Here is a 16,386-nt window from a genome sequence, read left to right on the forward strand (position 1 = left end):
TTCCGGTTCCGTTGGGTCCCCCTTTGGCTCGGGTTCCCTGCCCCTCCCCCTTCCCGGAGCCCCGAGGGGCCGGAGCTCCTGGCGGTGCCGGATCCTGACGGTGGCCTTCCCCCGGGTCTGTAAGTGCGGAGGCGGCCGGAGCGCCGGGTAGGGGTACAAGGTCTCTCAAAATCGAGCCCCCTTGGGGCCCTGGATTGGCCGGGACCTGCACCGGGATGGGGGCCGAGGGGCTGGCCTAGGCACGGGGGTGCTTACGGAGCCCTTGGCCCGGCCCCTGCTATGCCCCGCCCCTTTCCCTCCCCTGACTCTGGAGTGGGGAGCCTAAGGATGCCCCCAGGGACCTCCTCCGGGGACCCCAGGCGAGGGCCAAGCAGTTGGCTTTAACCCGACTCTGGCATCTTTTAAGAAGTGCCAGTTCTCGGCCAGGGCAAGGCCTCAGTGCCAGCCTGCGAGGATCACCGTGGAGTGCAGCTAGATTACCCTTTTGCCACTGGCTACAACACCTTTTTTATATCTGGCGCCTTGTCAGGCACTGGGAATTCATAAGACATTGTTCTAATTTTCAGGGTCAAGTTTGGGAACCAGATAAAAACAAATGAGTGCTCCTGCGATGTACATATCAGTCGTATATATATGAAACGTTCAAGGGGCAGTTGCTGGGGAAGTTAAAGAGACTTTTCAGTTTCACTTGGGGATAAGATGGAGAAGAGATTTTGCGCTCAGAGGAACAGTTACAGTGCTGTGAAGGAATAGCAGCATAACTTGTGTGGGAAGAGCAGGAGAGGGTTCCAGGGCTCTTGTGCAAAGCATGAGATGTGAAGCTGGGAAAGTAGATGGAGTCCAGATAGTGAAGATTTACTCCTAAAAGAGGTCGGTACTTGTTGAAGAGTTTTGAGCAGGAGACTAGTGTGGTCAGATTTGCACTGTAGAAAATCATCTTGTTCTGGAGGTCAGCCTATAAGATAAGAATTTCTAAGAACTGATTCTGGACTCTTTAGCTAAAGTCTAGATGTTCTTATCGGAGAAGGCAATGGCAACCCACTCCAGTACTCTTGCCTGGAAAATCCCATGGATGGAAGGGCCTGGTGGGCTGCAGTCCATGGGGTCGCTAGGAGTTGGAGACGACTGAGTGACTTCACTTTCACTTTTCACTTTCATGCATTGGAGAAGGCAATGGCAACCCACTCCAGTGTTCTTGCCTGGAGAATCCCAGGAATGGGGGAGCCTGGGGGCTGCCGTCTCTGGGGTCGCACAGAGTCGGACATGACTGAAACGACTTAGCAGCAGCAGCAGCAGACGTTCTTATTGGAGATTCTTTTGAAGGTGTAATGGGATCAACCTAGTGAGAAGTAACGAAATCCCAAAACCGAGTTATGATAGTGTTATTAGAAAGAAGGCAGGTATGCTGAAGGGAAGGGCTTCCCTGGCAGCTCAGCTGGTAAAGAATCCGCCTGCAATGCAGGAGACCCCTGTTTGACTCCTGGATTGGGAAGACCCACTGGAGAAGGGATAGGCTACCTACTCCAGTATTCTTGAGCTTCTCTAGTGGCTCAGATGGTAAAGAATCCTTCTGCATTGTGAGAGACCTGGGTTCGATCCCTGGGTTGGGAAGATCCCCTAAGAGGGCATGGCAGCCCACTCCAGTATTCTTGCCTGGAGAATCCCATGGACAGAGGAGCCTAGCGGGCTGCAGTCCATGGGGTTGCAAAGAGTCGGACATAACTGAGAGTGCCTAAGCACACACATGCTGTAGGAAATGCTATAAAGACTCCATAATGAATTGGATGTTGTGGGTGAAAGAGGTATCAAAGCTGAGTCTTAGGTTTCAGGCCTGTGAAATTTGAAGAATGTTAATGCCATTATCAGCAATAAAACCATAAGCGTAGTGTAGATGACCAGTTCATTTTTTGGATATTTGAATTTAAGGCCTGATGGGATAGCCACATGGAACTGTCCAGTACAGAGTTGGAAAGACAAATCTGCAGCTCAGCCTAAATGCCGTGGCTTGAGGTAAAAGTCTGAATCATCTTAAAGCACAGAGGTGGAAGCCATGGAAATAGTTGGTATCAGGAAGGGGTTATCGACAAAGAAGGGAATATTTGGGGAAATGGGACTGACTAGTTAATAGTAGTTGATATAGTAGCAGAAACAGAAGTAGATGATAAAATATAATGATAAAATGTAAGGATTCCAGCAACCAAGAAGTCTCAGAAATCAAGAGAGGAGAATACTGAGAAGGGTCCACTGAGACAACGGATGCAGAGCCTTTGGAGAATGAGAAAGAAAAAAAAAAGATTGCATTTCTTTATCAAGAGATCATGAGTGACTTTTTACAAAGCAATTTTAGCAGAATGATGAGGTGATAACATGGGAAATAATGGAGACCTCAGGTGATTTGGTATCAAATGAGAATGAAAGAAATGCCACACGTCGAAGGACTTCACAAAGGATATTGACAGGCTTTATTATTGATCTAACATTTGCTTACAGAGCACAACTCCAGGCTCTATCATAAGTTCTTTTAAAAAGTAACTTAATTTAAAACATTAATCTACTTTTAAATTAATTTAATTTTCCATAACAACATATTGTTGTGGAAATATTAAGTCATATTATCATGTTAAGTACTGTTATTCTTTGACAGATGGGACAACTGAAAAAACAGAAGTAGTTACGTAACTTGCCCAAGGTCATACAACTAGAAAGTGGTGGGGCAGCATTTTGATTCTTGGAAACCTGGTTTTATCCACTGTACTAAGCAGTGATTGAACATGGGAGTCAAAAGAATGGGAAAAATTTAAGCAAAGATAGACTCTTGATTAAAAATTGGAGAGGCTTAGAAGAGATCCAGATTGAGAAGAAGGTAAGTAATGGATTTATGTTTCTGTTATGGATTTATTTTTCATTTCTTTTCCCTTAGATTCTCTTCCAATATGTGCCATTTTAGGTCAGTTTCATTCATAGTTAGGTCAATTTATGTCATGCTTTCATTTATTAACTTATCCAAATCAGGTCTTCCCTTTAGCTTCAGAGCCATATCAGCTAGCTAATCGATCTTCTCCTTAATGTCATGCAGGCTCCTCTGGTTAAACATTTTAAGACCTGACCCATTGTCATTTCGCCCAGCATTTCCTCGCTTATTGAATGACATTCTGTCAGACATCCAGTTTCTCAAACCAAATACCTAGGAGTCATCGTGACCTTTCATCCCTTGTTCCCTACCTTGGTTATCAAGTCTATCAGTTCTTTGAGATATCTCTGGAATCTGTTAAAATAAATCCATATTATTTCTTCTCAATCTCATATTATTCAGTTCAGTCACTCAGTCGTGTCGCTCTTTGCGACCCCATGAACCGCAGCACGCCAGGCCTCCCTGTCCATCACCAACTCCCGGAGTCCACCCAAACCCATGTCCATTAAGTTGGTGATGCCATCCAACCATGTCATCCTCTGTCATCCCCTTCTCCTCCTGCCCTCAATCTTTCCCAGCATCAGGGTCTTTTGAAATGAGTCAGCTCTCTGCATCAGGTGGCCAAAGTATTGGAGTTTCAGCTTCAACATCAGTCCCTCCAATGAACACCCAGGACTGATCTCTGTTATTCGGGCCCTCGTTATTTCTATATCGCTCTGTTAGAATAATAACATACTAACAGGTTTCCTTGTCTCCACATCCACTGTTGTCAGACGTGTTCTCCACAAGGTTTTATTTTTGACTTACTGAGTTTTAGCCGGTGCAAGAGTTTAGATAACATGCATTACAAATGATAGGGTAATAGCCTAGGGCAGTTATTTTTTATTAGATTGAACTGAGGTTGGTGGTGGTTGGTGATTTAGTCTCTGAGTTGTGTCCAACTTGCGACCCCATGGACTGTAGCCTACCAGGCTCCTCTATCCATGGGATTTTCCAGGCAAGAATACTGGAATGGGTTGCCATTTCTTTCTTCAGGGGATCTTTACCTTGCAGGAATTGAACCTGGGTCTCCTGCATTGCAGGGACATTCTTTACCAACTGAGCTACGAGGGAATCCGAATTGAGATTAAGTTTGGTTAAAATTAGCCATGTTGTTGTTATTTAGTCACTAAGTCATGTCCAACTCTTTGCAACTCCATGAACTGCAGCATGCCAGGCTTCCCAGTCCTTCACTATTTCCCAGTTTGCTCAAGCTCACGTCCATTGAGTTGGTAATACTATCCAACCATTTCATCCTCTGCTGCCCTCTTCTACTCCTGCCCTTGATCTTTCCCAGCATCAGAATCCTTTCCAATGAATTATCTCTTTGCATCACGTAGTCAAAGTATTGGAGCTTCAGTTTCAGCATCAGTCCTTCCAATGAATATTCAGGGTTGATTTTGTTTAGAAATGACTGGTTTGATCTTGCTGTCCAAGGGACTCTCAAGAGTCTTCTCCAGCACCACAGTTCCAAAGCATCAGTACTTCAGTGCTCAACCTTCTTTATGGTCCAACTCTTACATCTGTACTCGACGACTGGAAAAACCATGGCTTTGTCAAATGGACCTTTGTTGGCAAATGATGTCTCTGCTTTTTAATACACTGTCTAGGTTTGTCACAGCTTTCCTTCCAAGGAGCAAGCATCTTTTGATTTCATGACTGCAGTCACTGTCAGCAGTGATTTTGGAGCCCAGGAAGATAAAATCTATCACTGCTTCCACTTTTTCCCCTTCTATTTGCCATGAAGTGATGGGACCGTATGCCATGATCTTATTTTTTTGAATGTTAAGTTTTCAGCTAGTTTTCTAATATCACCTTTCTGGGCCAGGAGCTCAGAGGCCCAGGGGTCACGGGCCACCCAGGCCCTGTTGCTTCCCTGGTCTCCTCCCCACAGCTCCCTGCTGAGAAGTGGATGCAAGCCAAGTTAGGGGTCCCAGGTCTGGTGCAGGGAAGAGTCCTGTGAACCGCTGCACTCTTGGCTGGCCAAGGAAGGACCATGTGCAGGGAGGATGAAGATTTAGGAAATTTTTAAATAGAGAAGGTAATAAAACATTGAGAAACCAAGACAGGTTTTTTGAGGAAGTCAGCCTTAAGAAACTAGCAAAATCTTAAGGACTAAGCTTTGAAGAATATACTTACCTTTTCACAATTTACAGAACCCTTAAGCAACACATCAGCCAAAGAATGGCAGAAACCTGAGGCCAGTCGTTAAGTCACTTGCTCACTTCTGTACAACAGTTTAAGAAGAGTGAGCTAGATTTATTCAACATAAATAACAAGATTTAGTCAACATAAATAATTCTTAAAGCAATAAGTGAAAAAAGAAAGTTGCAAAATATATATAGTTTGTAATTTTACTTTTTATTTTCTGTGGCTGGAAGTGTTATATATAGAAGTGTTGTTTTAAAAGTGGAGAGGGAAGGAGATTCATTAAGGAAGAAACTGAGAATCAACTGACTGAATGGAAGGAGGCTGAGAAAGGGGGCTTTTACTTTATCTATATTCAAAAGTTTTTCCAGGAATGGTATATTTCTATAATGTTACTTACAGATTGTATAAACATGTTGTAAGTAAAAGAGTGAGCAGCTGGAGAATGTAGTGTCATGAAAGTTACCCAAAAGAAGAAAAGGATTGAGTTTTATAGAAAGGCTGTAGTATATTACAGTCTCTTTGAAAAATGGCATATGGTGTTAATGAAAGAGGAAGAAGGATTTCGAAGTAGTTGTGAGTGCTAAGTTGAAAGATAAGGGTACGTTTATCAGGTAGATGAGAAAACAGACTGAAAGTTTTCCTTGTCAGTATCATTAGAGGCATTTGAGACAAGAAACGTGGATATTTTCACACTGTCCCTTGCTTGGCAGTGAACATTGTTCAACCTAAAATATTCACTGATCATTTTGGGTTACTCCTGTTTGAACAAAGGGAAATTTCAAATCAGCTGCAACATTTGTTATGGAAATGATTATAGAAGAATTGTGTAAATATAAACAAAGAGAAAGTGATTTTAAGTGAGATTATTCCTATTTCATTGATGTTTGGAAAGTGGGTCATTTAAAACTTGCTAAGAGAAACTCAGCAGTATTCAGACTTAATCACAGTAACCCAGACAATAGTTGATAAGCACCTGAACTATGCCAGTGGTAGTACGCATATAGAGAATTTGGAAATCTTTCTTTGAAAAGAATCAGCAGAATGTGGTGACCAAGTCTCTCTAGTCTACCTAATCAGTTCTGTACTTTCAGTTCCTAGAAGGTATGCTATAATCTAGAATTATGTGAGTGATTTCTATGATAATAATGAATAATTGCTATTGTAGTTACAAGTTAACTATAGTTGGGGAGTCTAAAAATCAAATATATTCATAATTTTTATTTATTATGTTTTATGTTTTATTTATAAATGGCATTAAGTTTCATCCAACAAAGATGAATACACAAAAGATAGAAAAATAACATAAAGTTAAAATAGATGAGAAAGGTAAGACAAGGATAATACATAAATGGTTTACTATTAAAGCCCTCTAGACTTGACGCAAATTTGGCTTTAAGTTGTATTTTTTGTTTTTAAGCATAAGCCTTTTATTGAAGCATAACTAACTATACAAAAGCATATCAATCATCAGGGTATAGTTGAATAGATATGAATGGAGATCACAGTTAATATTCATAAGATAAAACTTCAGCTAGCCTAGTTCTGTCATACGTGAATTTTGGCATCATGTCACTCAGGCATAATTTCTACCATTAACATTTAATACTTTACACCTTTCTTAAGTAAGCAAGTGATTTATGTTCACCAAGCATGAATTTCCTCATAAGCAAAGTGGAGATGACAATAATACTTACCTCATAGAAATTTTGAAGATTAAATGGGTCGATTTGGGTATACCTAGTACTCAGCAAGTGTTCAGTAAAGATTAGGCATCCTTTTTCTTATTTTTAAATAGAATTAAACTAGTTCATATGAAACAAATACTCCTTTTTATTTGAACTTTTTAAACTTTTGTTTAAAATTTCATTTTATGTTGTCAAGACTATTTTTTTGAAGCAAACCCTAGAAAGAAATTTCCCCCAGGGCACTCAAAAACAGTATTATGATAATGAAGGGCATCTCTACCATAGCTCAATAGTAACTTCATAGGGAGCATTAAGAGTTAGTTACAGTTTTTATTGAATGAGTTGTGTAAAAAATAACAGTTGGTTCTTGACCTCAAATAACTAACCTTCTGATGGAAAGAGAAACTAGTGACAGGAAACAATTAACGGATGAACTCTGTGGCCTGGAAATAAGAGTTTATTAAAGAGAGACAATAGAGTGGGCCACATTAAGGAAAACTTCTTAAAGGAGAAATAATTTTTCCTCACATTCTTGGACTACAGTAGACAAATCAAGCACGTCCCTGAGATAACCTGTCTGACTGCTCTTGTTGGTAAGTTGCTTGAGACTGATGAATAGGAGGTAAATGAAACTGTATTCCAACTCCTGTCTTTGGAGCTTCAAGGAACAATGATCCCTGAGAGAGTTGCCTAAAGTAATTCGAGTGCTATCATGTTATAGATGGAAGCAATTAGTGCTTATTTTTCAGTGTTACTTGGAAAGTGCCATTGTTGTCATTCAGTTGCTCAGTCTTGTCCCATTCTTTGTGACCCCGTGGACTGCAGCACACCAGGCCTCCCTGTCCTTCACCATCTGCCGGAGCCTACTCAAACTCATGTCCATTGAGTCGATGATGCCATGCAACCGTCTCATCCTCTGTCACCTTGTTGTCCTCCTGCCCTTCTACCCTCAGGGTTTTTTCCAGTGAGTCAGCTTTTCTCATCAGGTGGCCAAAGTATGGCCATCAGTCCTTCTAGTGAATACTCAGGGTTCATTTCCTTCAGGATGGACTGGTTTGATCTTGCTGTTCAAGGGACTCTCAGGAGTCTTCTCCAGCACCACAGTTCAAAATGCTGACCTGTCACTAAATTCAGGACAAGCTAAACCTCTAAGAAATAGTGCCCCTTTTGTTTGGCCATTTGAACAACAGTCATTTGTATAATTTCTGGTTATGAATTGGGACATTCACCACTGCCAGATCGAGTATGTCAAGCAACCATAATTGCTAAAATTGACCAGTGATGGATAATACTGTTGCGCCACTTTCTTTACTAATATATTCCCATGTCTCCGAGATTTTTCCTTTTCATCTGGTATTTACCATCTCTTCTCTGATGCTACATATGCTTCTCTGCATCCCTCCTCTCTCATCTTCATTGTGACTATAATTTTTCTGTACAGAGTGCCATACAAAGATGCTTGTAATTTATGTATAAATGTGTTTAAATATACCTGTGCCATACCAGTCCCCCCTCCTAAGTCTCACCTCTCTTTCAGTGATATTTTAATTCAGGTGAACTCCTAAGTTTAGAACCTTTGCATATTGCTTTTTTTCATTTTGTGTCTCCCACAAGTTTTTTTGAAATCTTTTTTTTTCTTTTCCTTTTCCTTGCTCCTTGTACCCATTCGTTTGTAGGCTCTCATAGCCTCAGACTTGTAATGCTTATGCAGACACTGCACTGGTCTTCCTAACAGCAAGTCTTCCTATTACTGTCAAATGAATCTTATAGGATCGACAAATACAAACTGAGCACCTGCTATGTGTTTAGTATTATATTAGGTGATGGGTATATACACCAGTTTGAACAGAATAGGGTTTGCCAGTAATGTGGACGCGTTACTGCTGAATTTGAAACCAAAGGGAAGAGTGTTTCACCCCAGAAGATGCAGATTCCCAGCATTAGCCCTATTGAATGGGGCAGAGACTATTCTCTCTAATGCCATGAAGCTTGCAGTTTGAAGGGTATTACTGTTAGTATTTTGAGGTTATAGTTTCAGTAGAGAGAACTGTTCTGATCTAAGGGGTTAGGGAAGGGCCTCAGAGGAAATAAGAGAGTGAGAATTGGCTGGGAATAGTATTCTGGACTAAAGAAACACCTGTAGTAAGGCTTGGAGGCAGTAGAGTGCTATTATGAAGTAGGCGCTGAGCATTGTGAGTGAGACCTGTATTCTGCTGTCACAAGCTCGTACTCTGTGGGCCTTTGTAACTCACTGTTCTAGAACATAAAACTTTAAAGATTGGGCTTCAGGAGCCAGATGTCACTAGGAACTGTTGCTCATGATTCTCAACTATGGAGTTGATGGAGACACAAAGTTCGAGGTGAACTTACTGATGTACTGAAATTGTGGAGCTACTTCTCACAGGTAGATCTTATATACCCACTGATCTCACAGAAGATTGGTATATAGACAAGGTGTGAGTTTATTTTTACTATGACTGGTGGGCTGTCATTGTAAAAATAATATGTTGACGATGTCTTGTTGACATGGCTAACTCATCCTTCCCTTTAGAGTGACACACGGGAAGCAAAGTAAGAGTATGGAATTAGAACATGGGGACTTTCTCCAAAGACATTGCTTTATAACAGGACAAATATGCAGTTTTTACAAAGCAACCGTCTCCATGGTTGGTTGGTTTTTGCCAGTGTTTACCATAATTATTATTAAATTTACTTGATCAGTTTATATTGGAGAGGTTAGTCTTCATCCAGATGACAGGAGGTCGCAAAAGGATTTTAGGCAGGGGTTGGATATAAACAGATCTATGTTTTTGAAAGATGACGTGTGGTGATGTAGGAGTTGGTTTAGAGGTAATAGAAGCTGGAACCAATGGGCATTTATGAATGAATTTGAGTAGTCCAGTTGATGAGTAATGATGGATGAATGGGGATAAAGAAGAAAGAATAGCACCTAGTAGGGATTAACTAGATCCACTGTACTTTTACTCAGATTCCCACCAAGTGACTCATCTTGTTTTTCTATATCAAATATTTACTTCATATATCAACAAATGTTTCTTAGGAAAGACTGTCCAAAATGCAAAGAGCAAAGACTTGTGCCTTTGACACTGTCTAAAAGTTGTCCTTTTAAACATGTGACTTTCATTGTATTGCAAAAATACTTGTATGAGTAAATTCACATCAGTTTAGACAGAAGAGGGTTTACCCAGGAATGGGACAAGCAGTGCCATTACAGTAAAATTCAAAGCAAAGGAAAATAGTGTTTTGTCTTTGAAGAAGGAGGTTCATAGTATCATGCAAAATAAAATTGTCACTTCTTATTACTGTATTACTTGATGGATGTTTTAGGAAGTTCATGAAACCTGACAGAATTCTGATTTGAGAAGCAAAAGAATACACTTGGAATAACTCAAGCACTGTTCTTGTATTAAGCATCTTAAAAAGCTGAATGAATGCCAAGCTATTTCCGCTAATATAAGCCCACTCCTTTAGATGCAACTGACATTTGATGTTGGTGAGGAGTCATTTTTAACAGCCTTCAAAAGCTGTTATACTAGCTTCCTCTTTCAAGGGAAATTTCATTCAGATACATATGAACAGGTATGACAACAGATTTGTTTTTGGAAGGAAAATCCAGGTTTTCTTAATTGTTTGAATTTTCTTCAATTCATCCTTTTTACATTTCTGTTCTTTAGGTCTGCCAAAATGTCTGAAAGATCAGATCTCCTTCACTTCAAGTTTGAAAATTATGGAGATTCAATGTTACAAAAAATGAACAAATTAAGAGAAGAGAATAAATTTTGTGATGTTACAGTTCTCATAGATGATATTGAGGTACAGGGGCATAAAATTGTGTTTGCTGCAGGTTCCCCCTTCTTAAGAGACCAGTTTTTACTGAACGATTCGAGAGAGGTGAAAATCTCCATATTGCAGAGTTCCGAAGTGGGGAGACAATTGCTCTTGTCGTGTTATAGTGGTGTGCTGGAATTCCCTGAGATGGAACTGGTCAATTACTTGACCGCTGCGAGTTTTCTTCAGATGAGTCACATTGTAGAACGGTGCACACAGGCCTTGTGGAAATTTATAAAGCCAAAACAGCCAATGGAAAGTAAAGAGGGATGTGAACCACAGAGTGCTTCTCCCCAGTCGAAAGAACACCAGGGGGATGCCAGAGGCTCCCCAAAGCAGGACTCACCTTGTATTCACCCATCTGAAGACAGTATGGATATAGAGGACAGTGATATTCAGATCGTTAAGGTAGAATCTATTGGGGATGTATCAGAGGTTAGAAGTAAAAAAGATCAGAACCAGTTTATTTCTTCTGAACCCACTGCTTTACATTCATCCGAGCCCCAGCACTCTCTGATAAATTCAACTGTGGAAAACAGAGTAAGTGAAATAGAGCAAAACCATCTCCACAATTATGCCCTCTCTTACACAGGCAGTGATAACATCATCATGGCCGCGAAAGATGTCTTTGGGCCTAATATTCGAGGTGTAGACAAAGGCCTGCAGTGGCATCACCAGTGCCCAAAGTGTACCAGGGTGTTTCGTCACCTGGAGAACTACGCCAACCATTTAAAAATGCACAAACTCTTTATGTGTCTACTCTGCGGCAAGACTTTTACTCAGAAAGGCAACCTTCATCGACACATGCGTGTGCATGCCGGCATTAAACCTTTCCAGTGTAAAATCTGTGGGAAAACCTTTTCTCAGAAGTGTTCCTTACAGGATCATCTTAACCTTCACAGTGGAGATAAGCCCCATAAGTGTAACTATTGTGACATGGTTTTTGCACATAAGCCAGTTTTGAGGAAGCACCTTAAACAGCTGCATGGCAAAAACAGCTTTGATAATGCCAATGAAAGAAATGTGCAAGACCTCACTGTGGACTTTGATTCTTTTGCGTGTACAACAGTCACAGACTCTAAAGGGTGTCAGCCGCAGCCTGATGCAACACAGGTCCTGGATGCAGGTAAACTGGCCCAAGCTGTCCTGAACTTAAGGAACGATAGCACTTGCGTGAATTAAATAGGGCCTTTGTGCTCCTAACTAGAACTGACTACAAACGTGGCAATAGTCTGAGTCTTCTTAGGAGTCATTTCGCTAATTTGACGTCTCCAGATCCTCTGTGCAGGTCGTAGGGGTGAGTCAAAGCACTAACAGACCAGGCAACTTGCCACTTGGAGTGGTCTTGCCTGCCTTTTGCCCTTTCCCATGTTCTGTTTTGAATTATTTATCCTGTGATGTCTGTTTTCCTTTCCCAAGGAGTACTCCATTTGTCTACCTAACATCAACTTGTGTCTTAGACTGACACTATTTTAGACTTTCCACTGGGCACATTCTGAAGGTACCAAGAAGTTAATAACATCACCTCCACTCCACCAATAGATGCTATGCTAAGAGAAGCAAGTAATCTTTTTCTTTGGTAGGAAATAAGCTGAGATATAAGGTGATACTGCTATCAGCCTGAATATGTGATAGAACTTCTAGTTCTATCAGAACCACTGATAATTCATCTATGTCTGATAAATGAATGAATCTACTTATCCTGGAGCTGGCTATAAAGAAGTATTTTAGATTATTCTGTACTGTTTTCAACAGTTTATGGGCCAGCTTCATGTGATTGAAGTTGACATAGACCAGAGTACAGTATTTCCCTTAATACCTGCAGATAGGAATCATCATTGAGGAGCATAACCAACAAAGGGTAGTAGTTGTACAACAGTACTGATTTGGGAGGTCTTCTCCCGAAAGAAGTCAAATGCTTATAATTATTCTGTAGCTTACTTGGTGATGCTTTTGGAATCAGGATTGCTCCAGGTACACTTTAAGTGTGCTAACATATAAGGGTCTCTCTAAAAAGGGGCTATCTGGAGTCAGTCTCTAGAATTTGTTATAGAAGTTTGCTATTGCTAAGGTGAGTTTGGCCTTCAGAGTTTTGTCCAGTATATTGTAATAGTCTTTGAATTCTCATTTCCTTGTGTACCTTAATTTCTAAAGTGGATGAAAAAAGTGGGTCACAGAAGGAGCAGTCAGAGTTTTGCATTTAGTTGTTCCTATAATGGTACACAGTCCCACCTCATCCCCTTTGACAGATCAAATACAAAGTTGACTTTCAGTTATGGAAAAACAAAACAACTGTTTTTCCTAAACACATGTTCAGAAATAAAATTTTGAGTCTTACTCGTTTCTGAACCATGAGTTAGATTTAGATAATAGGAGTGTTTGAGTCCATAGAGAATCTTAAGAAATCATTTAGCCTGCCTCTCTTTTTTTAAGTTGGGGTATCCAAAGCCCAAAGAGGTAGCCTGGCCAAGGTTGGCCACAGTAGACTAAGTAGGCTAAATATGAGCTAAGGTCTCCTCACTTCTCACTGTCCCTTGGCTTAAAAAGATTTAGTACATGATCAAGAATACTTTAGCAAAAAGTTCCTAGTTTGTGCTTTCCCTCTGTGCATCCCTGTTTGCTTTCTAAGACAGCCTCGATTTTGCAAACAGAACAGTCATAGAAGGATTTATTTTTGTAAGGTAATTATTTTTTGGTTAGGATGAATATTACATTCTTCCTAAGCAAGCAACTGATTTGCTGGGTGTTGATTAGGAATAGAAAGGACAAGTAACAACGTGAGAAGGATCCAAATGTGAAACTAATTTTGTCTGGAAACAGTGTATAGTTTCCATCAGGATTTCCTGGTTTTTGTTTCCGAGCTGTGAGAGTCCATGTATAGATGAACCAAAAATTAATTTTGAGTAGTCAGAGGGTATTCTTAAAGTTGTTATAATTTGATGCATTTACATGTGAATCTGATTTGAAGTATAATTTCTACCATTTGTTAAAAGGTTTTAAATGAGAATAAAATGGAGTGGTAAGACTAATAGGTATCTTATGCCTAATGTCACTCATTATATGATCTAATGATGCTACCTAGCATTCTGGTTTTTATATGATCCAGCCAAAGAGTACCAATTCTATGCAATAGTGAGACACTAATATGTTAACCAATGTTTCACTCTTTTCTCTAAACATCATTTTATCACAGGGAACTTTCAAGTTGGGGGTGCTTTCTTTGCGTAAATTCATGTCTTGTTTTGTTACAGAGTTGAAGACTAAAAGGCATGGCTTCAAATAAAATTGGTCTCTTTGGTTGGAGACTATTTCTGGATTCATTCAGGCATTCAGGAGACATTTATTGAACACATATTGTTGTTAGGCACTATGCTAGATACTGAGAATTTGAAGATAAGATTGTTACGGTCTCTGCCCTCACAGAGCTTACAGTCTCATGTAGTCTTAGTGAGATAAGGTATCAATTTGGTTTTATCCTAGGAAGAATAAAGAAAACTGCCTTGCTTTCTTTGATCACTTAAAATCAGCCTCTTTATGGTTTTATATGAGTAAAACTTGTAGTTCTCACCTTTTTCAATTGCAAACCACTGAAGTGGTTTACAGTCTCCCCTATTTCTTGGCTGGAGAGATGTTCTGTTTCTGTGAGACATTTTCTTAATTTTGGTGGTACTTGACTTTTTGTTTATACATGTTTCTTAGATTATATGCAAAGTGATCAATTTACTGATATCGAATATGTTTTACAGAGGAAGATGACTTTCAAAACTAGTTGTATTCTTGTAGTGGAGGAAGATTTTTTAAAGCCTTAGACATTCAGCATTTGTGTTTTATGGATCCCCAGGATAACTAAAAATGAGAGGGTTCTGTTTTCCTTTGTTTGGTTTTTTAAAAAATCACTGTGTCACAGTTATTTATTTATTATTTAATTTTAAAGGCAAACTCCAAACTGAAGTGGCTCTGAGGTAAATCAGATGTGGTTTTAATTTGTTTTAGTTTATTAGAAGATCTATAAATGGAGAGTGATCACCATCACTACTTCTAAAATAATATCCTAAACAAACAACCCAGAACATTTTATTTCAGCTGGTGAATAGCTGTTCTAAATCTGTTGTATGTTAGACATACTGTGAACTACCTCTTCACTTATTATGGGGAAGTTTCCTTAATAAAAGTGTGACAATTTAAAGCTCTGGTGTCAGTGGTTTATTTTCTCTCTTTCCCTCCTGTTTCCCATTCCAATTGCTTGAATTTGAACACAGGAATGCTTTCTCACTCTTATTCTTGAAAAGACATGTTTATCAAACATGCTGAGCTTGGCTTCAGAAGCAAATCTGGGCTAACAAAAAATTGTTATCAGGGTCAATTACTTCTTCCTGTACTGTTGATTGAGGGGATGGAGCAACTGCTTTTAAGAATTGGTTGAGATGTTTCCTTCATTTAGCAAATACTTGATTCCTACTAAGTGCTAGACTTCCAGGAATGCAAAGATCAGTAAGTCACTGTCCTAAATACCGCTGCCTAAAATGGCAACCCACTCCAGTGTTCTTGCCTGGAGAATCCCAGGGACCAGGGAGCCTGGTGGGCTGCTGTCTATGGGGTCACACAGAGTTGGACACGACTGAAGCGACTTAGCAGCAGCAGCAGCAGGTGGGACATAGATTTTAATACAGGTATGATAATTACAGTCATTAAGGCAGCCAAAGGGTTTACTGGTTCCCCAAGTGGGAGCAAAGTAATTCATGGGCAATTAAAGATGGCTTTAGGGATGATGTGATTTATGAACGATGAATGGGATTTTGAAGGATGAGTGGTAGTGTTACTCCATGCACCGTGGAGAAGCCAGACAATACCAAAATGTTGGGAGTTTGGAACAGAGAAAAGTTTATTGCAGGGCCATGCAAAGAGGTGGGTGACTCATGCCTTAAAACCCCCAAACTCCCCCAAAGTAAAAGTTGCTCAGTCGTGTCCCAAGTTTTTGTGACCCCATGGGCTGTAGCCCACCAGGCTCCTCTGTCCATGGAATTCTCCATGCCAGAATACTGGGGTGGGTTGCCATTCCATTCTCCATGCCAGAATACTGGGGTGGGTTGCCATTCCATTCTCCATGCCAGAATACTGGGGTGGGTTGCCATTCCATTCTCCAGGGGATCTTTCCAACCTAGGGACTAAACTCAGGTCTCCCATATTACAGACGGATTCTTTACCAGCTGACCCATCAGGGAAACTCCCCAAAAGCTTTCAGCAAAGCCCTTTTATAGGAAAGGTGAGAGAGGCACAACGTTAGTTGTTGCAGACTTCCTGGTGTATTTGTTCTGGAGGTCTGGTCATGGTCAGGTATCAATGTTCCTGTAAATCTCCACCAGGGAAATATTCTCTATTCTGACAAGAAAGGGCAAGGTCCCAAGGCACAACTTTCACAATCTGAGGACCAAGTCCTGGCTAGAGAGGCAGATTTCAGTTGTCTGCTCCCTCAGAGCCAGGTCCCCAGACCCTGTCCAGTTCTCATCCCTAAGGCAGCCAGGCACCCAACCCAAATGCCCCTCAGGCTCCTCACCCCACCCCACCCCCAGGTCGGGGGTTCTAGGGAGGAGCATTGCCCTGCACAGACCAATTGCTGAACAACCATTAACGGTCTGGTAACAAGCTGAAACTCCTGTACTTTGGCCAGCTCATGCGAAGAGTTGACTCATTGGAAAAGTCTCTGATGCTGGGAGGAATTGGGGGCAGGAGGAGAAGGGGACGACAGAGGAT

At 40.7% G+C, this 16,386-nt stretch overlaps 1 protein-coding gene across 3 annotated transcripts; it reads left to right on the top strand.

Moving 5' to 3' along the window:
* The first annotated feature begins 4 nt into the window (after window positions 1-4).
* ZBTB26 (zinc finger and BTB domain containing 26) lies at window positions 5-14,821 on the top strand. Of its 3 annotated transcripts, none has more exons than XM_069582507.2 (2): window positions 5-115; window positions 10,482-14,821. In XM_069582507.2, the coding sequence occupies exon 2, from the start codon at window positions 10,492-10,494 to the stop codon at window positions 11,815-11,817; it is 1,326 nt and encodes a 441-aa protein (XP_069438608.1). In that variant the 5' UTR covers window positions 5-115; window positions 10,482-10,491; the 3' UTR covers window positions 11,818-14,821. The 3 variants fall into 3 exon arrangements, with proteins under 3 accessions (XP_069438608.1, XP_069438611.1, XP_069438610.1); XM_069582510.1 differs by having other exon boundaries at window positions 10-119; XM_069582509.2 differs by having other exon boundaries at window positions 18-147.
* Window positions 14,822-16,386: the final 1,565 nt, after the last annotated feature.

The sequence above is a fragment of the Ovis canadensis genome, chromosome 3 (genome assembly GCF_042477335.2).
Source record: "Ovis canadensis isolate MfBH-ARS-UI-01 breed Bighorn chromosome 3, ARS-UI_OviCan_v2, whole genome shotgun sequence".
In the NCBI taxonomy this organism is placed as follows: domain Eukaryota; kingdom Metazoa; phylum Chordata; class Mammalia; order Artiodactyla; family Bovidae; genus Ovis; species Ovis canadensis.

Excerpts from the sequence above, each read along its gene's own strand:
- ZBTB26 (XM_069582507.2), top strand. The coding sequence starts at position 10,492 with ATGTCTGAAAGATCAGATCTCCTTCACTTCAAGTTTGAAAATTATGGA.